This window comes from Mustela nigripes, chromosome 17, assembly GCF_022355385.1.
Source record: "Mustela nigripes isolate SB6536 chromosome 17, MUSNIG.SB6536, whole genome shotgun sequence".
In the NCBI taxonomy this organism is placed as follows: domain Eukaryota; kingdom Metazoa; phylum Chordata; class Mammalia; order Carnivora; family Mustelidae; genus Mustela; species Mustela nigripes.
Window position 1 is genome coordinate 9,399,048 of NC_081573.1, and position 22,696 is coordinate 9,421,743.

The 22,696-nt window shown below is 53.3% G+C and overlaps 1 protein-coding gene and 1 long non-coding RNA gene across 5 annotated transcripts; one reads left to right on the top strand and one right to left on the bottom strand.

The window, feature by feature from the left end:
* The first annotated feature begins 320 nt into the window (after nt 1-320).
* KCNN4 (potassium calcium-activated channel subfamily N member 4) lies at nt 321-12,970 on the top strand. Of its 3 annotated transcripts, XM_059381655.1 has the most exons (9): nt 330-949; nt 4,001-4,096; nt 5,324-5,757; nt 7,620-7,755; nt 9,999-10,109; nt 10,233-10,351; nt 10,699-10,768; nt 11,822-11,989; nt 12,398-12,970. In XM_059381655.1, the coding sequence occupies exons 1-8, from the start codon at nt 500-502 to the stop codon at nt 11,984-11,986; spliced, it is 1,581 nt and encodes a 526-aa protein (XP_059237638.1). In that variant the 5' UTR covers nt 330-499; the 3' UTR covers nt 11,987-11,989; nt 12,398-12,970. The 3 variants fall into 3 exon arrangements, with proteins under 3 accessions (XP_059237641.1, XP_059237640.1, XP_059237638.1); XM_059381657.1 differs by lacking the exon at nt 4,001-4,096 and having other exon boundaries at nt 328-949; XM_059381658.1 differs by lacking the exons at nt 9,999-10,109; nt 10,233-10,351; nt 10,699-10,768; nt 11,822-11,989; nt 12,398-12,970 and adding an exon at nt 8,016-8,240 and having other exon boundaries at nt 321-949.
* Nucleotides 11,996-22,630, bottom strand: LOC132004995 (uncharacterized). Of its 2 annotated transcripts, none has more exons than XR_009400694.1 (3): nt 22,428-22,630; nt 20,998-21,140; nt 11,996-12,110 (listed from the first exon to the last, which is right to left on the bottom strand). It is a non-coding gene; the product is annotated as an uncharacterized LOC132004995 (long non-coding RNA). The 2 variants fall into 2 exon arrangements; XR_009400695.1 differs by lacking the exon at nt 11,996-12,110 and adding an exon at nt 18,014-18,357.
* Nucleotides 22,631-22,696: the final 66 nt, after the last annotated feature.

Consider the following 22,696-nt stretch of genomic DNA (forward strand, 5'->3'; position numbering starts at 1 on the left):
CTGTTAGCGCACGGTTCACACAGGGATGTTGAGTGCGGCACGTGGGTGTGACTCAGTAACCTGATGTGTGTCCGTGGAACCGTTAGTGTGTGTCATGCTAATGGAGCAAGAGAGCCCGGGGGTGACTGTCTGGGCAAGAGGATGTTGTCCCAGTTTCGATTGCAGTTTTCTGTGCCTGTGTGTGAACGGTCTGGGTGGTCACGGGAGCCACAGGGCACTGCCTGCCGTGCTGAGTGCTGGCGTGTGTCACACCATCTGTGTGGTGTCGGGTGTGGCTGTGGGCTGCAGAGCTCATCGGGGAGTTGTGAGTCACTCACTGTAGGTTGTGGTGTGTGCCCCATGTGTGTTCGGTCCCGTCTCCGGCGGTGGTGTGTGAGGGTTTGTCACCGGGTGTCTTGTGGTGTCTGGGTGTGGCTGAATATAGGTGTGTGTTACAGAGGGCAGACCGTTGTGTGTGACACAATCTATTGTGTGCCAGTATGTGTCTTCATCCACGTGGATGCACGCCTCTTCCTTGCTCTGCCCCAAGACACACCCTAGTCCCTCCTCAGGCTGCGAAGGGTGGTTGGGGAGCCTTCCCTCTGCCCAAGGGCCACGCCAGCCCCTCCCTGCCCTGCCCAGCCGTCACCACCCCCAGAGGGCACAGACTCCTCTGTGCCTCAAAGCAAGAGCCCCAGAGCGAGGAGCAGAGCAGGCCGAGGACCTGCAAGCCACAGTGGCTGCCCTTTGTGTGCTGCGAGGTGGGGGACCCTGGGCAGGAAGCTGGCTGAGCCCCAAGACCGCAGGGGCCATGGGCGGGGAGCTGGTGCCAGGCCTGGGGGCCCTACAGCGGCGAAAGCGGCTGCTGGAGCAGGAGAAGTGGCTGGCCGGCTGGGCGCTAGCGCTAGCGGGAATTGGCATTGGACTCATGGTGCTGCACGCGGAGATGCTGTGGTTCGGAGGGTGCCCGGTGAGTGGAGCTCTTATCCTGGGCCACGGGAGGCTGGGGGCTGAGACTCCTGGGTGTGAGGGAGGAGGGACTGGTGGTCGGGACCCAAGTGTGAGGGAGGAGGGGCTGGAGTCCTAAGTCTGAGAGGGGAGGACCTGGGGACCTGAACCCCTAACTCTGAGGGAGGAGGAGCTAGGGGTCGGGATTCCTGGGTCTGCAGGAGGAGGGGGCTGAGGGTCTGGACTCCTGCGGCCCAAGGGAGGTAAATGTTCAGGGCTCTCTCTGCAAAAAGAAGGGAACATGGGTCTCAGTGTCTCAGTCTTTGAAGGTTTGTCTGGGACAGCTGGAAGCCCAGGACCCCGTGAGGTCAGGGGGTGGCTGACCAGATCCTGTAGTCTCCCAAGAAGAGATCAGGGGAGGGGTAGCCTCAGGTTCAGTGAAGGAAGGGTGGGGAGAAAGGCTAACTTCTTCCAACTAGGCGGCGGCTTCTTGGTCCTTATCTAAACGCAGGTTTACCCAGTGCCTCAGCAGCGGAGGGCAGAGACCAAAAAGACTGGCTGGGGTGGGGATGGGAAATGGAAAACAGCCCCTGCCCCTCCCATGTGCATCAGGCCTAGCCTCCCCAGGGTCTGCACGCTATTCTGGGGCATAATGCAGAAGTAGGTGTACAGTGTCTTGGGCTCCTAGGTCCCAGGGGAGGGGCAGGGAGCCCAGGCTCCTGGGTCTGAAGGAGGCTTAGAGTGTCTTTGGGGGAAGGGGGGCCTGACCGAGGATAGAGTCGGTGGGGAGGAAAAGGACAGGTGGGGCCAGGACAGGCCTGAGCAGGCTCTCGGCACATTCCAGCCCCAGTCTGGGCAGAGATGGGGCAGACAGAGGACAGGGGTCAGAATCAGTGGTTTAAGGACAGAACAGAGTTGCTTAACCGGAAAGGAGGGGTTGGAGAACTGTCTAGGGTAAGGGATGTGGAGTTGGGCTGGCTGGGGACGCTGACATGAGGACTGGGTTGGGGGCCGCTCCTGGAGGAGGGAGGTTCAGGCTTGGATTTGGGGGTGGTGGCAGAGGAGCGCAGTTCCAAAGTGACCAGGAGCCACATGGAGGGTCAGGGCAGGCCAGCTTCCTCTGGCCGGGGAGCCGAGGCCAGGGCAGCGGGCACGGGGGGGTGGGGCTACCGGAGCCCATGCCAACAGGAAGCATGGCCAGGGCCTACCCGCCGCTCCCACGCTTCAGAACCCCACCCAGCAGGGGAGGTGGGGCCTGAGCTCCCTGCAGAGGGGAAGGGACAGGGGGTCTTTCCTTCCTTACTCCCTCTCTCCCCCTTCTCACCTCTCATTTCTTCCTGCCCTCTGCCATTTGCCAGTCTGCTGTCTCCAGCAGCTGGACTCTAGGAAAGCGGCTGCAGCTTTCTGGGCCTCAGTTTCCCCATCTGTAAACTGGGGGTAAGGGTTGAGATATGTGGCCCTAAGGGTCCTCCTCAGCCCCCTTTCTACTTGTGCCTTGACAACATCCATGCCTCCTCCCCACCGCCATCTCAGTCTTAGGAACCCATTTTGCAGGGACCCAGACACCTGCTCCCCAGGGGGAGGGGTTGAAGGAGAGGCAGGTGCCCAGCTGTGGAAGTGCAGGGGAACAAGCTGTTGAAATCAGCAGGAGGAGGGGCGAAGAGAGACTGAGACTGAGAGACAGAGACACTGAGAGACAAAGACGGTGTGAGACAGAGACAATGATGCAGTAAGAGACAGTGAAAGACAGAGCTCCCCAAGTTGAGATACACACAGAAAGATGGAAAGTCTGACAGAAACGGAGACCCTCAGACATAAACAGAGATCGAAACAGAAGCATCCCCGGAGACAGGGAAATTTCAGAGACTGAGTCAGGAGTTTGGGGGAAGAGGAACCAGCAAAGTAGAAGTGGGGTGCCATGTGGGCAGGGGGTGTGTCTAGCGGAGTGGAGTTTGTGACAAACTAAAGAAAGGGGCAGGGAACCAGGGAGCCTTAGGAGGATAAGGGGGTAGGGGAGGGCTAAGAACAACAGCACCATTGTTTGGGGAGGGTTGGGGGGGCAGGTCCCCTGGGGCAGGAAATTGGCCCTCTTCCCCTGCATAGAGGTGGGGCCCTGGCCCGCTGGGGGAGCTGGCAGACATCTTTGGAGAAACAGGTGAGCTCAGCAGGGGAGCCCAGGTGGATCCTCCTCCCCAACAACATTTGTCAGGCAGGGACCCCTCCCCACTCCTCCTAGGGGATCCAGCAGTCCCAGTCCCCCCTAAACCTCTTCTTCCAGAATTCTAGATCTCTCCAAGGTATTGCCACACAAAGAGAGAGGGAAAAAAAAAAGTCTCTCCGTGGTTTCTGGAGGCCATGTGCTTCCGGCTAGATCTGCCCTGGGCTTAGAGCCAGGAGAGAGGGCAGGGGGAAGGAGATGCAGGGGCCAGGACCCAGGGGCATTCCACAGAGCTGGGACTGGGGTCTCGGGGACCCAGTGTCCTGGATGGGGTGGGGGTGTGGGAGGGTGTCATTCACTTCTTGAGTATTGGGTGATCATTTCTAGGCTTCTTGGGTAATTGGGGAGGTGGTAGGGTCTTCTAGGGCAGGTTGCTTTCTAGGGTTGGACCAGCTGTGTGGTCAGGGAAGGTCGGGGGAACTTTCTCGAGGCCAGATGTCTGTTTCTAGACCTCCCCACTCCCCCACCCCCTAACTGAGGAACTATTTTTGGTGGGGGAGGGATGCGGGAATTAAAAAGGGCTGTGAGTTGTAAGGTCTCCCCTCAGGTGTGGATCCTATGAGAAAGGCTGAAGAGGAGGGTACACACCGGCCTCTGAGCCGGGGTTGTCAGGCTGGGAAGGAAGGGACCACTTTCCTTGGGGACCAGATGGTTTTGAGAATTCCCCAAAACTGAGACACTGGGTGGAACCAGGTTTTGTGGGGATGGGGGTGGGGGGAGGACAGGCAAGGAGGAATGGGTGGCGGAGGCCAGGAAATAGGGAATTGAGAAGAGATGGCATTATGGGAGGAAGGTGGAGGGGACTGACCAGTTGGGAACCTAGGATCTTACCCCTTTTTCTGTCCCTTCCAACAGTGGGCGCTCTACCTGTTCCTGGTTAAATGCACCATCAGCATTTCCACCTTCTTGCTCCTTTGTCTTATTGTGGCATTTCACGCCAAAGAGGTCCAGGTAGGGCAGGCCCCACCCCTGGGCCCCTTCCTTGCCCCCACCCCAGCCCCCACGGCTCCCTGTCAGTTCACACTTTCCACCCTCCTCCTCCTGGTCTGAGTAATGAGGTTTCTCCACCCTGAGATTTGTCCACACCCTCACCCACCGAGATGAGAAGAACCACAGATAGACAGACCGAGCCTCCTGGAGCAACCCAGTCCCATGCTCCCCTGCAGCCCTGTCTCCCCTCGCATGCTCATGGATGCTGAGGGCTCCCACCCCCAGGCAGCCTCACTCCAGGCCCAGCCCCCCAGATCTCTGTCACCCCTGCCTGGGGCGCCACCTACTCCAGTTCCAAGTAACCTGAAATCCAGGCCATGTGCCTGAGGGTCCTTCTCTACTCCTGAGCTCCCCACCTCTGTGCCAATTACCCCCTAGACTCCGGGGGTGGGGGGGGGGGCGTTCCACCCATCACCCCCCTCCCATGTCCTGTCTCATCCTGACACTCAACTCTCTACCAGCGCCCTCCCCTCATCCCATCCCCCACACCCCTAGATCCTGTTGCCTCTACCCCTTCCCCCAGAACCTCTGTATACAAAATGGGGGTTATCCATCATGTGTAGTCATTCCCCGCTGTGGCACCTGCTCAGTAGAAAGTACACATTATCATCACTAGTCAAACAGTTAAGTGGCCTGGATTTGTAGCTCAGCTGTGCCGCCACAGCTGAAAGACCAGGGCCTGAGTTTCTGCACCTGTAAAATGGGGTAAAATGCTTTCAATTTCACTGTGTTGGGAGCATTCCCTGAGTCATAACATGTAAAGCAGATAGAGCAGTGTCTGGCCCATTCAAAGTGCCCTGTAAATGTTGGCTATCTGCACTGCCAGTGGGGTGCGGTTTTCAGTTAGTTACTCCCCTGGCCCCAGAAACAGGAGGAGATGGCTTCGTGCGTCAGGACTGTAGGCTCCCAGGAGGCAGGGCTTTCTGCTCTGTGCACGGGTACCTTCAATATATAGAACAATGTGGGGGTACACAGGAAATTCTGAAAGCGGGCCGAAACCGAGGGGGAGGGCGTTAGGAAGAAAGTGGAGAGAGGTCCTCTTCAAGGTCCAGCCCCACTCCTTCCCCACTCTCCCCAACCCCACCCACCCTGACCCTGGTGGACGGGCCCCCTTATCTCCTGGTTCTGGCAGGCGGCGGCCACCTGACCTTCTTGTGACCCCCTCCCCCGTCTGTCCCCTCCCCGCAGTTGTTCATGACCGACAACGGGCTCCGGGACTGGCGCGTGGCGCTGACCGGGCGGCAGGCAGCGCAGATCGTGCTGGAGCTGGCTGTGTGCGCGCTGCATCCCGCGCCGGTGCAGGGTCCGCCGTGCGCCCAGGGTTTGGGGTCCGGGCCCACGGCCGCGGCAACGCAGTCCTGGCCGGGCTTCCTGGATGAGGGCGAGGCGCTGCTGTCGCTGGCCATGCTGCTGCGCCTCTACCTGGTGCCCCGCGCCGTCCTCCTGCGCAGCGGCGTCTTGCTCAACGCGTCCTACCGCAGCATCGGTGCCCTCAACCAGGTCCGCTTCCGCCACTGGTTCGTGGCCAAGCTGTACATGAACACGCATCCCGGTCGCCTGCTGCTCTGCCTCACGCTTGGCCTCTGGCTCACCACCGCCTGGGTGCTGTCGGTGGCTGAGAGGTGAGGGTGCTGCGGTGAGGGGTGGGGGAGCATTTGGAGAAGCCGCTCACAGCCGCAGCTGCCCCCCCCCCCGGGGTCCACACTCATCCACTGGGCAGGGAGGAACCAACGGGCCAGCTCCCGCCCTTCCTCCGCTTGCAGCCTCCAGTCTCCCCAGACACACACAGACCCTAGCAAGCCCTTCCTTCCCCCGCTTCCACACCTGTCCTGTCTTAGGTCTCGGGACACCTGTTCAGTCTCTAAACCCAGGTACTGGGGCCTGGCCAAAGGTTGCAACTGCCTCCTTGGAGGATATGGACACCTTTTCTGAATTAGCACAGATGAACTGGGGTGCCCCCCCCATCCTGGGACGGTGGTGATTTGGGGCTGCCCTGGAAGGGAATTTCCTACAGGGAATGGATGCAGGATTCTAGGCTGCCTACTGGACAGACTGCAAGCTGGGCCTCAGGTCCTCTCTCTTACAGATAAAGAAAGTGACATTAATCTTAGCCAGTTGGTCTTAAGGTGTGGTTCCAGAACCGGCAGCATCACCTGGGAACCTGCTGCAAATCCAAATTCTCAGGCCCTACTTACACCTAACAAATCCCAAACTCTGGCAGGTGGGGGCCAAGCAGTCTGTTTTAACAAGGCATTCTGACCCCAGCTCAAGTTTGGGACATCTGGTTTAGTACATCTAGCAAGGGATTCTTTTTTTTTTTTTCCCTAAGATTTTATTTATTTATTTGATAGACAGAGATCATAAGCAGGCAGAGAGACAGGCACAGAGAGAGGGGCAAGCAGGCTCCCCGCAGAGCAGAGCAGAGAGCCTGATGCGGGGGGCTAGATCCCAGGACCCTGCGATCATGACCTGAGCCGAAGGCAGATGCTTTAACCCACTGGGCCACCCAGGTACCCCTCTTTCAGGATTTTTAACTGATACATCTTGTAGGCTCTGTTTTCCTGCCACCATGTTTCTCGTCTGAAAAATGGGAGGGTGGGCAAGGGGGGGTCACATTTCTCAACCCCAAGGCAGAAGTCCTCAAACTTGAATGTACTTCCAGATGAGGGGAGTAGGGCTTAACAGTGCAAATTCAGTCCCCACATCCAAACACAAGTGTAGTGGGTCTGACATGTCTGGGGCCTCACAAATGAAGCATTCCTTGCTGACTCTTATACAAGGGGTCTGTGGACTCAAGTTTAGACAAATCAGGATTTTCAGTCCCTTCCATGGCTCAAATTAAATGTCCCCTTCTATGAAGTGGGGGGAAGGGAGGGCAGGATCCTGCCTTTTTAGTCTTGACAGGACCACTTGTAGGCCATAAAGCATCTTTATGAACATTAGAAAAAGGCACCTCTGGGGTGCCTGGCTGGCTCAGTCGGCGGAGTATATGAATCCCAATCTTGGGGTTGTGAGTTAGAACCCCATGTTGGGTGTAGAGGTTAATTTAAAAAAATAATAAAATCTGAAAAAAAAAAAATAAAATCTGAAAGAGAGAGAGAAGAGAAGAGAAAAAAATCACCCCTTCCTCTGTGTGTACACAGATCCCTGCCAGGGTGTGACAAGAGGACTCTGGGCTGGGTTTTTGTCCCCTCTCAACCTCTCAACCTGCTCAGAAAGCAGCAGTCCTGGAAACCTAACGAAAACCAAACAAGCCTTGGAACTGGCTGAATCCAGGTTCAAATACCACAGCCCGGAGAGGCTGAGCACATTTTGCCCAGCTTGCACAGCAGAGAGGAAGCCAGGCAGGCTCTCCAAAGCCCAGAATTTACAGACTTTTTCTCTGAATGCTTCTGGGGACTGTGGGTGTGTGAGGAAGGAGAATATCAGACATCAAGGGAAGCCCTGGGGTAGGGTTTTAGAACTAACCCATCCTTCCCCACAGGCAGGCCGTTAATGCCACCGGACACCTTTCAGACACACTATGGCTGATCCCCATCACATTCCTGACCATTGGCTATGGAGATGTGGTGCCAGGCACCATGTGGGGCAAGATTGTTTGTCTCTGCACTGGAGTCATGGTGAGTACAGCCCCCTACAGGACCCTACCCCTTCCCCCAACTGCTTATCTCTTGGGCCCAAAGAAATCATGGAGCCAACAAAGGGGCTCAAGGACACCACCCCCCAAGGAACTTGGGTATCTGGACACCCACAGCCCCATTTCCTTTCAAAATCCAGGAACCCATCCCCTAAATCCTTGTTCTCCTTGGAACTTAGGACCCTAGACCTCACCATCCTGGAAAACACAGGCCCCTGACTTCCCAACCCCATTTCCTTCCAGAATCCAGGAATCCACCCTGATCCTCATGAAGACACCCTCCTCCTCATGCCCTTACCCTCTCAGTCTAGGACACAGGCCCTTGGTTTCCCAGCTTCTCCAGGACACGGGAACCTAGTCTCCAGCCTCCATAGGGCTTCATCCAAAGCCTGCCTGTGGGGTCAGGCTGCCTGTCTTCAGATCCTGCTTCTGCCACTTCCAAGCTGGGATTAAGCCTATAATAAAATGGGGATGCTGGTACTAATGTATTCCTTCTGGGGTTCCTGAGATGAGTTAAACCACACACAGGGTCTCAGCACCCAGCACATAGGAAATTCTTGGTAAATGGGTCAAGGGGTGGGGGTCGGAAGGCTGTTATTTGTAACTAGCCGCAAGCATCCAGCTGCCCACCCTAGCTCATGTCAAGGATGTGGCAGAGGCTCCCCAGAGTTGGTCTCCTCCTGAAACCAGACATCTACCACCTTCCCTTCATAGACCCAGGAATCCAGCTCCCCCTTCCTAGCCCCTATCCTCGTCCAGGACCCAGCACCCAAAACCTTGGCTTCACCTCCCCTTGCAGTTTGGCTCCCCCTACTCAGGGCTGCGGCCCCCAGTCCTGACGCTGTTCCAAAAAAGATATGCTACATTTCCACTGGTCATGGATGGGGTGATGGGCAAGTGTGATCCCCTCCCCACAGGAGTGAGTCTTTGGGACCAAGAAAGAGGAGCAGAGATTCAGCCAGGGAAACACTCCCAAAGGGTCAGGGATCCTCAGGGATGCCTGGGACCTCCTCCCGCATTTGACACAAGGAGAAACAGACCTAGAGAGATCAGGCGATTCGCACTTGGGCTCACAGCTCAGTTCCTGGCAGGGAGGTTCCCTGACACAATGGGATAATCATAAGTAACTTTATCAAGTACAGACTCTGTGCCAGCCTCTGCGCTGAACCCTTTCCAGGTGTTCACTTAAGGAACCCACAGAGTAATTCTGTGAGGGCATGCCCATTTTATAGGGAAGAAAGTGAGCCCCCGAGACATTAAGTAACATGCTCAGAGCTGGCCTTGGAACACAAGTGTTCCTAGAAATGGTGTTTATAACCAGTAAATTGTTCAGAGTGTTCTTGAGCTGAGACACATTCTGGGGAAGGGGAAGACTTCAGAAGAAAATTCATTGTAACTCAGGGAAGAACAGCAGGTACCACCTCCTTCTGTGCGCATCACCTCCCTTCCATATGGTGTGTGGCAACGAATGTGCGTGTGCGGCCAGGCTGGGACACTGGCGTGCAGGCCCGCTGAACAGATGTCCACCTAGACCTCACAGTGACTCTGTGATGGCTTGTCCTGTGCGTCTGTGTCTGTGGGTCCGCGCCAATCTGTTGATGGCGCCAAGCAGCTGATGGTTCAGAAGTCTTGGGAGAAGTGGGGAGTGTTCAGTCCAAGATGCTCGAGAAGCTATGGCAGACTGAGGTCAGGCTGAGTTGTCTGAAGGCTCTGAAAGTGAGGGTAAAAAGTTTGGGGCAGTAGGGTAAGGGGGCAGGGTCATAATGTTAGATCTCCTTCGGGTCTGGGTCAGGAGATGGTCCAGGAGGGAAAGGATGGGGCCAGAACTGGCCAAGAGCCACAGGGGCAGAAGGAGGGGGAGGGACACCTTTGGTGACCTGATGGCCAACAGGCTGTGAGCAGTGGGGAGGAAGGGCTCTCGCAGGAGCCCAAGCTCTACCTCTCACCCAAGATCAGCCCTTCTCCTCTTCTCCAATCATACCTTTAACAAGAGCTTTCTGGTGGTATAAACACTACATCCACAAGTGGGACTCAGACACATGACCTCTGATCCTGGCTCCACCCCCTCGGGGGTGTGTGGGACCCCCATTCCCCTCTCTGGGCCTGCTCATCTGTCCACCGGGGCGGTCTGGCCTGCCTTCTGTGGCTGTTGGGAGGGTTCTAGGAGGGAGTCTGGTGGCCCCAGAGCCCCACCGCCCTCCATCATAGTGTCTGCTGTGCCCACAGGGGGTCTGCTGCACAGCCCTGCTGGTGGCCGTGGTGGCCCGGAAGCTGGAGTTTAATAAGGCAGAGAAGCACGTGCACAACTTTATGATGGACATCCAGTATGCCAAAGAGGTGAGGATGGGCACATGGCACCCAAGGCACCCGCCTCCCTCAGACCCAGGAGTCCAGATGCCACCCCCTCCTCCTCCCAGAGCCCTAGGGGTCTGCCTCCACTGACACTGTGCCCACCCCCAGATGAAGGAATCAGCTGCTCGAGTGCTGCAAGAGGCCTGGATGTTTTACAAACACACACGCAGGAAGGAGCGCGGGGCTGCCCGCAGGCACCAGCGCAGGCTGCTGGCCGCCATCAACAGGTGAGGGCCTCCTTCTGTGCGCATCACCTCCCTTCCATATGGTGTGTGGCAACGAATGTGCGTGTGCGGCCAGGCTGGGACACTGGTGTGCAGGCCCGCTGAACAGATGTCCACCTAGACCTCACAGTGACTCTGTGATGGCTTGTCCTGTGCGTCTGTGTCTGTGGGTCCGCGCCAATCTGTATGGGGGTGCAGTCAGGATACCTGGGGCTCTACCTAAGAGATGGGCTTAGGGGGGTTTCAGCTCTGGCAACCCTTCCTCACCGGACCATATCTATGTGAGTCTCTCCTCCGCTTAGCCCATCCCCGAGCTGGGATCACTTCTGACCTCTGGCTTCTTCCCACAGGTTCCGCCAGGTACGACTGAAACACAGAAAGCTCCGGGAACAAGTGAACTCCATGGTGGACATCTCCAAGGTACCAGGACCCTGTGGGAGGAAGGGTCTGGAAGAAAAGGGAGGCCAGGGCAGCTGGCAGGGACATCCGGCCCCAGCATAATGAACACTGGCAGGGGTCTGGCAAACACACACGTGTTCAACAAAGGTTTGTGGTTGAATGAATGATAGGACAGTTTCTTAAACTCATGGAGGGGACCGATCCCTTTTAACCTTAGAAAAAGAAATCACACAAAGAACTTTAGTGTTTGGTTTTATATTATTTTTATTGTCGAGTTAATGTGGACGGATACAAAATTCCTTCCAACTATGACTCTTAGACAGCAATAAAACCAAAGCAAATATACAAACCAAGTTCAAACACAAATGGCAAGACCAATAAAACACAAATTAACAACTCTGACACAGACAGGGTACATTGTTTCAGTAAAAGGCAATCTCTGCTGCTATTGCGAAGAGGGGCCCAGGGCCACGGGGCTGACTCAGCTTGTCATTCTCCGGCTGGGACCACCGGACTCGCCAGCGCTTGGGGACGGTAACGTCACACCCCTTGGCTTGGCTCACAGCACCTTTTGCTTATTAAGCCGCCTTTGCTTTTTCTTATTAGCCCAAGACAATTCAAACAGTGGCCCTTGGCACCAAGGCCATGGCAAGCAGTCACAGATGCAGGGCCCCTAAACTGCATGGCAGGTCTCAGGGAGGAGGTGGGGGCCTAGATCTGCCAGAACTGGCAGGTCATAATTTCTGAAGATTATCCAGCCAAAAACTGAGAGTTCGAGAATTCTCATAAAGCTGTGGCTCCTAGTCCGAGAAGCCGATGAAAGGGCTATGTGGATCCTGAAGTCGTTCATCAGTTCCACAAACGCTAGGCCTCACCGGAGGAGCCGCCTTGGGCATGTCATTTAACTGTTCCAGGCCCATTTCCGTAGTTGTGAAAAATGGGAATGGAATCCTCACTCCCCAGGCTTTTAAGAGGATTTACACCATGTGTGAAAAGCACTGAGCCAGGCAGCTGGGGTGAGGAGGAAGTCGAGCGCAGCCTGCTGCTACCTCCCACCCCCTCTTCTCTGCCCAGATGCACATGATCCTGTGTGACTTGCAGCTGGGTCTGAGCAGCTCACATCAGGCCCTGGAGAAGCGGATGGACGCCCTGGCAGGGAAGCTGGACACGCTGACTGAGCTGCTTAGCACTGCCCTGGGGTCGAGGCAGCTTCCAGAACCAAGCCAGGAGGCCACGTAGCTGGTGAGGCAGCTGGGACTCGGGCAGGAAAACATCCTGGAGAAACGGTGCCTGTAGATAGCTCCGCTCGTGGCCAAAGGACTAGGGGATGGCCTTGCTACTCCTTCTCTTCTGCTCTGCCTATCTGGAGGAGAGGACTCAAGTTTGGGGCTGGACTGGCAGTCCTGGGAGGAAGGAGACATTCTTTCTCCCCTTGGCTGACCCTCAATACCCTCTCCCTTCCATGCCTGTTTCTGGGCATGTTCCTAGTTTCTGTCCAGATGCCTGGTCTCTTGGTGGCAGATACACCCACCCTCTTTCTTCCCCCTTAGTCCACTGGTGTCTGTCTGTCTCCACCTCAGTGTCCCTGCTCTTGCTCTCCCTCCCTCTGGTTTCCGGCCTATCTATCCATCTCTCTGCTTGTCTCCCCAGGACCCATGGAGGAAGAACCACGCTACTTTCCCCAGGATTGAGGTGGAGGACACTGTCCCTGCTACTCCTGACCCAGCCCTATGAATAAAGCACCTCAAGTGCAAGGACCAAAGGGGCCCCACCTTAGGGTGGTCTCACTCCCTGACTGACTGAGGAGACACTGGCTCAAGGAGAAAGGCTGTGGCCACATACACCCAAACCCCTGCCCCAAAAGGGAAAATGGTCTCACTACTATCCCACATACCCTGGACAGAAACATCCTTACTATGCTGCTATGGATGGCCTCCAGCTTTCAGTTAGAAGTGGAGGTGCCTGGGGGCTGAGACTCCTGGGTCCCAGAGTCCAAGATCCTGGGATGCCTTAGTGACCACGGAATTGCCAAGCTAATGGAACCAGGCCTGAGGTTGAGGTGGCGGGAGGCAGCGCCCCCTGGCGGGAGGTCCGGGAGGACACAGTTTGCTAGAGCTGCAGAGAATATCTGGTGCAGAGAAGGGGGGTGGGGGGTACAGCTCACCAGTCTCTGCTCTTAACTTTGTAATAAATGTTCAACAAAGCCAGAAGGAGCTGCTATTTCTTTCTAAACATATGTACATTCCCGACAGGCAGGTCATCTAGCGTAAGGCCTTTGCCCTGTCCATCTCCCAATCTATAAAGCAGACACCTACTCCAAGTCTCCTCCCAGCTCCATAGGCCACAACTAGGCCATGAAGCCCTCAACAGCCCCCACCCTACAGATATGAGGCTAAGAGCAAGGGCTTCAAACCCAGGCTTTGGTTCAGGGTCCAAAGCCTAACTCTGCCATCCACTGGCTGTGTGACTCTGGGCAAGTGGCTTCACCTCTCTGAACAATTTACCTCACCTCTGAGATGGGTCCACCTTCCCATGGAACTGCTGTGAAGACGGCAACAGAGTGGTATAGAGGATCGGGTATTTAGCAAGAACCAAACACTCAAGAGACAGTTGATCATTTTTATTATTGCTATTGATTTTCAGACACAACACGCAGCTGCTGTTTCTTCTGCTGCCTTCTCCCCCCAACTCATCTCACCAGAACCTAGATGACTTCTCACCCATCAGGAGACTAACAAGAACCCCAAACCACCCCACATACTCATTTCATTATCTGCTACGACTCAAACAGGAAAAGGGAAGGGGCTGGCACTTCTGAAGGTCCTACTGTGTGCCTCCCTTCTGTAATTCACCACGATGACTTCCCGCCCTGCCCCACCCCATTGTAAAGATGCAGAAACTGAGCTTTCAAGAGGAGCCCGGTCTAGAGCCGGGGAATCTGGCTGCAGGCCCCTGATTCACAGCCCGCCTGCCCTGGCGCTAAGCCCTCCTTCTGCCCTGTCTGAGGTGAGTCAGAGACAGAGTGGCCTTGGACTGAGGCCTTCCAACTGAGGTTTCACTTCCCACAGCCACTTCATTATACTTTGAGAAGCTGATTCACCCTTGCTTCCTTCGATTTGCGGGGAAGCCCGGGCTTCGAGTCATCCTTTTCTGCTGAGCTATCTTTAGATTTCCCTCCAAATCCACAGCAAGTCTCATGCACCGCCCTGAGAGCTAAACTGGGGCTTGTACCACCCACTGCCATAGACTGCCCTTTTCCTCTGGACGCCAGCCCACCTGAGAGCAGAGGAGACAGGAACTAGATGGGATCTCTGATGACATTTCCAACACCCCTCCCCCTGCAGGAAGGCCTCCTCGCAGTGTTGCCAATCTCCTACCAAACTTATTCCCCCTGGTCACACCCCACTGCTGCCCGCACACTCCTTTAGGCCTCAGCTTGGATATCCCCTTCTCTAGCGAGCCCTTTCTGAAGTTCTCACAGTCCCATGAATCTTGTCTCCATCACCGTATTTCTTTTTAAAGATTTTATGTATTTGACAGAGAGAGAGAGCATAAGCGGGGTGGGGGGGGGAGACAGCAAAGGGAGAGGGAGAAGCAGGCCCCCTGCTGAGCAGGGAGCCCACCGTGGGGCTCGATCCCAGGACCCTGGGAACAGGGCCTGAGCTGAAGGCAGACACTGAACTGAACCACCCAGGTGCCCCTTTATCACAATATTTTTCGAGCCCACCATCACACTCAGCCCTTTATATATAAATGACCTCATAAAATCTCTAAAAGAAGGCGAAGTAGGTATTGTGGCCTCGTTTTATGTATGAGGTAACTGAGGCAGAGAGAGATTTAAGAAACCGGCCCAGTCACCGTACAGACTGGGGCGGGGAGGGCTGGGATCTGACCCCGGCAGCTTGGCTCCAGAGCCCCAGCACGTAGCCAGCAGGCCCATTCATTAGCTCAGAGATCACGGCACCACATTTTCATTTTTGTTCTCTACTGTGTCTTCAATGTCAAGGGCTGGCACATGCCGGGCCTCAGTGAAGATCACTGAATGAAAACACTGAAGACCTGGGGTGGCCCAAACTCCTCACCTTCTACCACGGTAGTTTCTGCTGAGACGAGGTAGGAACTGGTTAGAACGGGCTCTTCACTAAGAAACTAAGAGAACAGGGCACCTGGGTGGCTCAGTTATTAAGCATCTGCCTTCGGCTCAGATCAAGATCCCAGAGTCCTGGGATCGAGCCCCATATCGGGCTCCCTGGTGGGCAGGAAGCCTGCTTCTCCCTCTCCCACAACCTGCCCCCGGCCCACTTGTTTCCCTCTCTCGCTATGTCTCTGTCAAATAAATAAATAAAATCTTTTAAAAAAAAAAAAAAAAGAGAGAGAGAGAGCGAGAAAGAAACTTAGAGAACACATGGGAGATTTGCTCTGAAGCACCTTGCATCTGCCCCCGCCTACCTGCTCCGGCTCCCCAAAGCGGGGCATCGGTCCTGAGGCCCCCCTCCCAGCAGTTTCTGCACTGCACCTCATAAAATCGGCACTTCCTGAAGGCCCTGCACCAGGGGCTGGGACTGTAGGCATGAATCAGAGAGCTCTGTCAAGGGGCTCAGTCTCACTGTGCTCTGGGCTTCTTCCCTCCCCTGCCTGTTTTGCCTCCATGCCCATGAGATGACTGGATGGGGAAAAGAGGCCCAGAAAGGGGTGGGGTGGGGGCTTACCAGGGCTAAAAAGCCAGTCAGGAGCTGAGGCTGAGGCAGACCCTGGCCCCTCTCATGCACCCCCTCACCAGACCCCGAGGACTCTCCCAACATTCAGATATGACCCGGTCTGGCCCTGGCCCAAAACTCTTCCGGGGCTCCCACCCGCTCTCTGTCAAAGTTTGGCTCCTTGGCTCAGCTTATTTTTTTTCTTTTATTGAGACCCATTTTACTTAAAGCACACACATTTTAAATGCAGCCTCAATGAATTTTTACAAATTTATTCACCTGAGCAGCCACCACACAGATCAAGCTAGAAGTTTCCGGCCCCCTAAAAGCTGTCCCGTCCCTCCCTACCCTCCTCCCTCCCCAGTAACCACCATCCTGACCTCTTGTGCCCAACTCTGAACCCTGCTCTACATGCTGGTGTGTACTGGCTTCCTGGGCTCCGCACAGTGGCCATGAGCTCCATCCAGTCCAGTTACTTTTTCACTGCTGAATAGTATCACATCGTGTTATACCCACAGGTCTCACCTGGGGGGCTGTTTAGGGTCCGGCCCCACCCTTCTTCCAGTCTCCCCCAACCCCATCCTGGCTGCTAATGATTCTGCACCCAATTCCAGTGTGTGGGCTCCCCCCGCACACACCCCAAGCAATTCTCAGCCATCCACTGGGTGTCCTGCACTTCAGCTCATCTACACTGTCTACATGGAGACAGAGTTCAAGTCCACAGGTGAAGAGCTCAGTCCTAGAGGACTGCACCCCTTTGAATCTTCAGACGCCAGTGGCAAGTCCAGGTTGACACCTGTGCTTCTGACCAACCAGCTATAGATCGCAGGTTCCAACAAATGCCCCCTTGGGCTGAATTAATTTGCTAGAGCAGCTCTCAGAACTCAGAGAAACATTTTATTAACCGGATATAAGCCAGGATAAAACTTGGGAAGAGCCAGAGGGAAGAGACACGCAGGCAAGGTATGGGGAAGGGTGGGAGCTACCATGCCCTCTCCAGGGGCCCCACTCTCCCCACATCTCCACATGTGCACCAACCTGCAAACTCTTGCAACCCTGTCCTTTTCGGTTTTGGAGAGGGTTTTTGTCCTCTGATGGAGGCTTCATTACATAGTCATCATTAATAAAATCACTGGCCACTGGCAACTGATTCAACACCCCTCTCCCTGCCCCCAAAGGCCAAGGGTCAGACCGGATATTCTAATCTTTATTCACAAGGTTGGGTCCCTGGCAGTCAGCCCCCAGCCCTCGGTACTTTACCTGGGTACTTTCCCAAAGCCGCCTCATTAACATCACAAAAGACACAGCTACCTGCTCTCACCACAGAAAATTCCAATGGTTTTAGGTACTAGGAGCCAGAAATGGGATGCATACCAAACACATGACACAAATCACAGTATCCGGACGCCTGCGTGGCTCAGTCAGTTAAGTGCCTTCGGCTCAGGTCACGATCCCAGGGTCCTGGGATCAAGTCCCACATCCGGCTCATTGCTCAACAGGGAGCCTGCTTCTACCTCTGCCTGCTCTGCCTGTTCTGCCTTTAGCTCTCCGTCCTTCTGCTCTCTCTCTGACCAATAAATAACTAGAATCTTAAAATAAAATAAAATCTTAAAAAAAAAAAAATCCCCTGCTCCTGCCAGGGACTCCTCTTCCCCAACATTCCTTGCTGTAGCTGCCCACCACTGTCCTCTCCCTCTTGCCCCATCCACTTAGAACAAATGTCACCAGCGTTTACCCACTTCTTCATTATGGTTCACAAAGGAATCCCTACAATTTACATCAACACCAGACTGTAGACCCATCTTGAGCTTTTATGCTGACTGGAATAGCTGCCAACAAAGAATGCAAGAGAGTGGTTTTTACAATCTGGAAGGGATGTCAGATGGCACGGCTTTCCTTTCTTTTTTCTTTTACCAGGATGAACAGGCCCCTCTTCACTTCAAGTCTAATTCCTCTCTCCGCCTGTCCTCTGTCAGCAAACCCTCTACCTCCTTAAGGACCGTTCCAAAGCATACAAACATGGTGAAACGTCTACCACCTTAAAAACACCCCCCTAGGGGTGCCTGTGTGGCTCAGTGGGTTAAAGCCTCTGCCTTCGGCTCAGGTTGTGATCCCGGCTCAGGTTGTGATCCCAGGGTCCTGGGATTGAGCCCTGCTCTCTGCTCCACAGAGAGTCTGGTTCCTCCCCTCTCTCTGCCTGCCTCCCTACCTACCTGTAATCTCTGTCTGTCAAATAAATAAATAAAATCTTAAAAAACAAAAAAACAAAAAAACACAACATCCCACTAGAACTTTTAGCACCTTAGATCCGGTGTTATGTTTAAAGTTCACTATGAACTCACTGAACTACAAAACATCTGGGATTCAAGTTCAGATTTTAGATATTGTAAAACAATCAGGAGGTAGAAGTCCTTTAAAGTAAGTTCTTACAGAACCAATTGCCGTTTCATACAACATGGGAGATTTTCACCAACAAAAAAAGCAAAGGAAACCAGACACACAGGAGACCTGCTGTAAGATTTCATTTATATGAAGTTCAAGGGCAGCCAGAACTTGTCTAGGACCAGAATCAGATCAATGTGGGGCAGGGGAACGGACAGGAAAACGCACCAAACAAATTTCTGGGGTGCTGCAAATGACCTCTACCCTGACCTAGTTAGTAGTTAGATCAGTATACAGATTTGTAAAAATTCACTGACCTGTACCCTTAAGGTCTGTGCCTTTTATGCACTTGATCATACTTAAGCTCCATCTCATCAAAAAAAAGCTGAGGAAAAGTATTCATGGGCGCCTGGGTGGCTCAGTCAGTTAAGCATCTGCCTTCGGCACAGGTCCTGGGATAGAGCCGCATGGCATTGGGCTCTCTGCTCAGCAGGGAGCCTGCTTCCTCCTTTCTGCCTACTTGTGATCTCTCTGTTAAATAAATAAATAAAATCTTTAAATTAAAAAAAAAAAAAGAAAAGTACTCATAAACTTTTCTTCACACAATGTGTATTACAATATTGAGAAGTTTCCATTAACAGTTAGACTTGGGAACAAAAAAGAAAGCATGCTTTTTCTTTTTTTATTATATATTTATTTATTTACTATTTGAGAGAGACAGAGTGAGAAAGAGAGAGCACAAATGGTGGGGAGGAGAGGGAGAGGGAGAATCGGGAGAGGGAGAACCCCTCAGGGAGCTGGGAGCCAGGGCCCTGGGATCATGACCTGAGCTGAGGGCAGAGCTTAACTAACTGAGCCACCCAGGTGCCCCAAAAGCCATGTCTTCTTCATGATGGACTCCACACCTACCCCTAACAACTTCTCCAGACCTCTGGTCCCCAGCTGATCACCGTCTCTTTGGAACCCTTTGTTCCCTTGGCTCCAGGTCATCCCTTCTACTGACGTTCCTACTCCCTGTCAGCCCCTTTCTGGGGTGCTGGTCCTCCCCCTGATTCCTAGATGCGAGAGGCCCAGGACCTAATCTCTGCTCTGTCTACTCACTCGACCTGGATGGTTTCGGCCAACTCCAGGGCTTTAAGTACCATCTACACACTAAAAGCTCCAAATGGAGCATACTTGTAGACCTGCTAATAAAATGACAGGACAGGGCGCCAGGGTGGATCATGGGGTTAAGCCTCTGCCTTCAGCTCAGGTCATGATCTCAGGGTCCTGGAATCAAGTCCAGAATTGGGCTCCCTGCTGAGCAGAGAGCCCGCTTCCCCCCCACTCTCTGTCTGCCTCTCTGCCTACTTGTGATCTCTCTCTCTGTGTCAAATAAATAATTTAAAAAAAATTTTTTTTTTAATTTGACAGACAGAGATCACAAGTAGGCAGAGAGGCAGGCAGAGAGAGAGGAGGAAGCAGGCTCCCTGTGGAGCAGAAAGTCCAATGCGGGGCTCGATCCCAGGACCCTGAGATCATGACCTGAGCCGAAGGCAGAGGCTTTAACCCACTGGGCCACCCAGGCACCCCAAATAAATAAAATCTTAAAAGTAAATAAATAAATAAAAATAAAATTACAGGACATCTGAGACTTGCTTTAAAAAAGTAAGGAAACTCCAAGTAAAAACTGTGCTTATGTGTGGGAGGGGGGAAAATAGAACAACAGAAATGGAACATAAATGACTATCGATATTGAGTGACGGGTATGTGAGAATTCACCACAATACTTTTGTGTTTGCTTTTAAATTTTCATAGAGCAAAAAAAATTTTTAACAGAATACAATTTCATCAAGTCAGTAAACACTGTGTATCTACAAATCCTAGCTTCTCCCCCAAACTGTCACTCCTTACTTGATACCTAGGGAGTATCTCAGGGTAACTTCAAAGCTTGCCAGTTTCCCATCAAGATGACTCTTAACCCATCCTCATAAAAGAGCATCACTCTTCATCCAGTTGCTCAAACCAGAAACCTTTAGGATAACTTTTAAGTCATCCCTGATTCATGCTTCCTCTCACACAATCCTGATCCTGAGTCACCATCATCTCCCGTCCAGGCAGGGACATGGGTTTCCTCATGGCCTTTGTCCACGCCTGCCCAGCTGCAGGCCATCCTCCCCACAGCAACCAGCACTGCTTTAACCATTTTGTGCATAAACAGTCACATGGCTCATAAATGCAGAAGTCTTAAGCAGTCGCCCTCACAACTCTGATCCACGGGTCTATGACCCTCCTCCCCACAAGCAACCACTGTCATTAATTCGGTGTGTTCACTAGAGAAATTTTCATACAACAAACATTCCAACATGCTGGTCCTTGCTCGCGGCCCTCTAATGGCTTCCTGTCACTTGGAAAGTAACTTCTAAAGCCCTTACCATGGCCTACAAGACCCGGTGTAACCTGGCCCCTCTCCATAGCTCCATTCCTAAACAACCCTTCCTCTCTTCCCCCGGCTCCGCTCTAGTCACCTGGTCACCTTGACAATCTCTCAACAGCTGGCTCCACTCCTGCTTCCTCCAGTGGTCTTTCCACTGACTGTTTTTCAGCATCTGCACATGGCTCATTTCCTTACCTTTTTTCAGGCCTCTGCTCAAATTCATCTCTTCAGAGAGCCCTCTCTGACCACCTGTCACTCTCTGACCCCTGTCACTCGAAATTTCCTTACCCTGACTTTTCCTTCCAAGTCTCTTCTACCTGACATCATCTGCTTTACTAGAATATCTGTTAGAGGGCAGGTGCTCTCTCCTATTCACTGTAGGATCTCTGGCCTACAGCCATGCTTGGCAGCTGACTAGACTTCCATAATTCATTCAGTAGATGGATGAATAAAATGAACAGAGAAGTGAATGAAGAAACACATAGATCCTTTGGCAATGGCTCTCAACATTCCCAAGCTTGTAGCCCAGACCCAGCAATTCCACTTTCAAACAAGAGATCACTGATAATACTACCATATGCATACCATCAGAGGTACAACAATATTAACTGCAGCAAATGTGAGAGCCAAAGTTCAGAAACGGCCTAAATGTTTATCAATAGGGAAATGGTTAAAGCATGGTACATCCACACAACCATGTCACTAATATAAAAAAAAGGCAGGTCTCTGGGTGCTTGTTTGCACCACTGACTCACCACTAGGCAGGCTGCCGGTTGTCAGGGGGAAAAATGTGGGCTTTCTCTGTGGTGAGACAGGCTTGCATTTGAATCCAGGCCCTGCTGCTTCCTGGCTAGTGGACTTCTGTAAGGATCTTCTCTTTCGGACTCATTTTCTGCATCTGTTAAATGGGGAAGGCAAAGGTTGTAGTGATGTATATAAAACACAGCCTGGTACACAGTAGGCCCAATGTCAGTGCCATTCTTTTTCCTTTTTAAGTCATTTCCACCTGAGGGCTGCTCAGCTGTGAAACCGGCATGGAGGGTGTTCTGGTATTGAGAAATTTAGTTAAGAAAGACTGGTAATCACCAGGGGTGCCTGGGTGGCTCAGTGGGTTAAAGCCTCCGCCTTCTGCTCAGGTCATGATCCCAGAGTCCTGAGATGAAGTCTGGCGTTGGGCTCTCTGCTCAGCAGGGAGCCTGCTTCCCTTCCTCTCTCTCTGCCTACTTGTGATCTCTATCAAATAAATAAATAAAATCTTAAAAAAAAAAAAAAGAAAAGAAAGAAAAACTGGTACTCATCTAACTGAGGTGAAGATGCTAAAGAGGGACACTGACTGACAGAATGCAGACGGCCTGATTGTCATGTGTGTCTCTGGGAAACAGTCTTTGGAGAATCATTATACAGGGCTCTCGCCTTAAGTGACTGGTGTTTTCAACCAGCCTGTGGCAGCCTGGAGACAGTTCCACCTGGCACAGGTGCTGAGAAAATAGCCGCAGGGATGAGGCCTGGAGGGGAGAGGGCAGTTCAGAATCCGTCACTATCATTCCCATCGTAAACCACAAAACATGATGCACAGAGCTACTATGCACGAGGCACTGTTCTGGGAACTTTCATCCATGTAACTCTGATGCCAGCTTCATTTTAGACACGGGCAGACAGGGTTAAGGTCGGCTGCCATATATGTGAACACCCATTTATGGGAACTCAAGCTCTTAACGCCAATGCTTTAACAGGAGTTCCAGAAGGATACCGGGAGCCGGTGCTTTAGTACCGTTATATGGGATCCAGAGTAGAGACTTATTTTTATTATGTACCCCATTGGCTGCTTGAAACCCGTCAGCATGTACTTGTATTCCCTGTTCAAACAGAAATAAGGAAAACGCTTTGAGATTTCAAATGAAAAGTGGTAAATTCCCCCCAGTCGCCGACATACGTATGAATCACTCTCCTCTGGAGCGAACTTTCCTCCCCGGTAACCTCCCGCCCGCGCTGAGACGCTGCGCATGCGCTCTCCGCGGGCCGCGCGCAGGGGCTTCTGCCACGGGCTAGTCTTGAATTTTCGATCTTTAGTCCTGGGCTCCTGCTCTGCTGCGGCCGCCACAAGGTTCCCCACAGTCCCCATCTCCCAACAGACCCTGCCCCGAAATCCCTTCAGAATCTGAGCTGCCCATCGGTGCTGCCTCACCTTCCACCCCGGGGGATCTCTGAATGCGAGACCGTCTAAACCTTTCCCTGTGCTTGGGGTGCTCTTGGCCGTGCTTCAAGGTCCAGCCGGACCTGGGTCCTTTCCATGTGTGATTTAATCTGCCTCCCATCACAAAGCGGGAAGCCTCCAGCGCTCACGCCAGTTTCGATTCATTCCTGTGTTCTCATTTATCGGCCCAGGACCTTGAAATTCCTCCCCTCCGCCCCACCCCCACTGAACCCCTAGGCCACTGAAGAGGCGGGACTCGA

Excerpts from the sequence above, each read along its gene's own strand:
- KCNN4 (XM_059381655.1), top strand. The coding sequence starts at position 500 with ATGCACGCCTCTTCCTTGCTCTGCCCCAAGACACACCCTAGTCCCTCC. Across the intron at positions 5,758-7,619 it reads GTGCTGTCGGTGGCTGAGAG|GCAGGCCGTTAATGCCACCG; the intron begins GTGAGGGTGCTG and ends CCTTCCCCACAG. Across the intron at positions 10,769-11,821 it reads CCATGGTGGACATCTCCAAG|ATGCACATGATCCTGTGTGA; the intron begins GTACCAGGACCC and ends TTCTCTGCCCAG.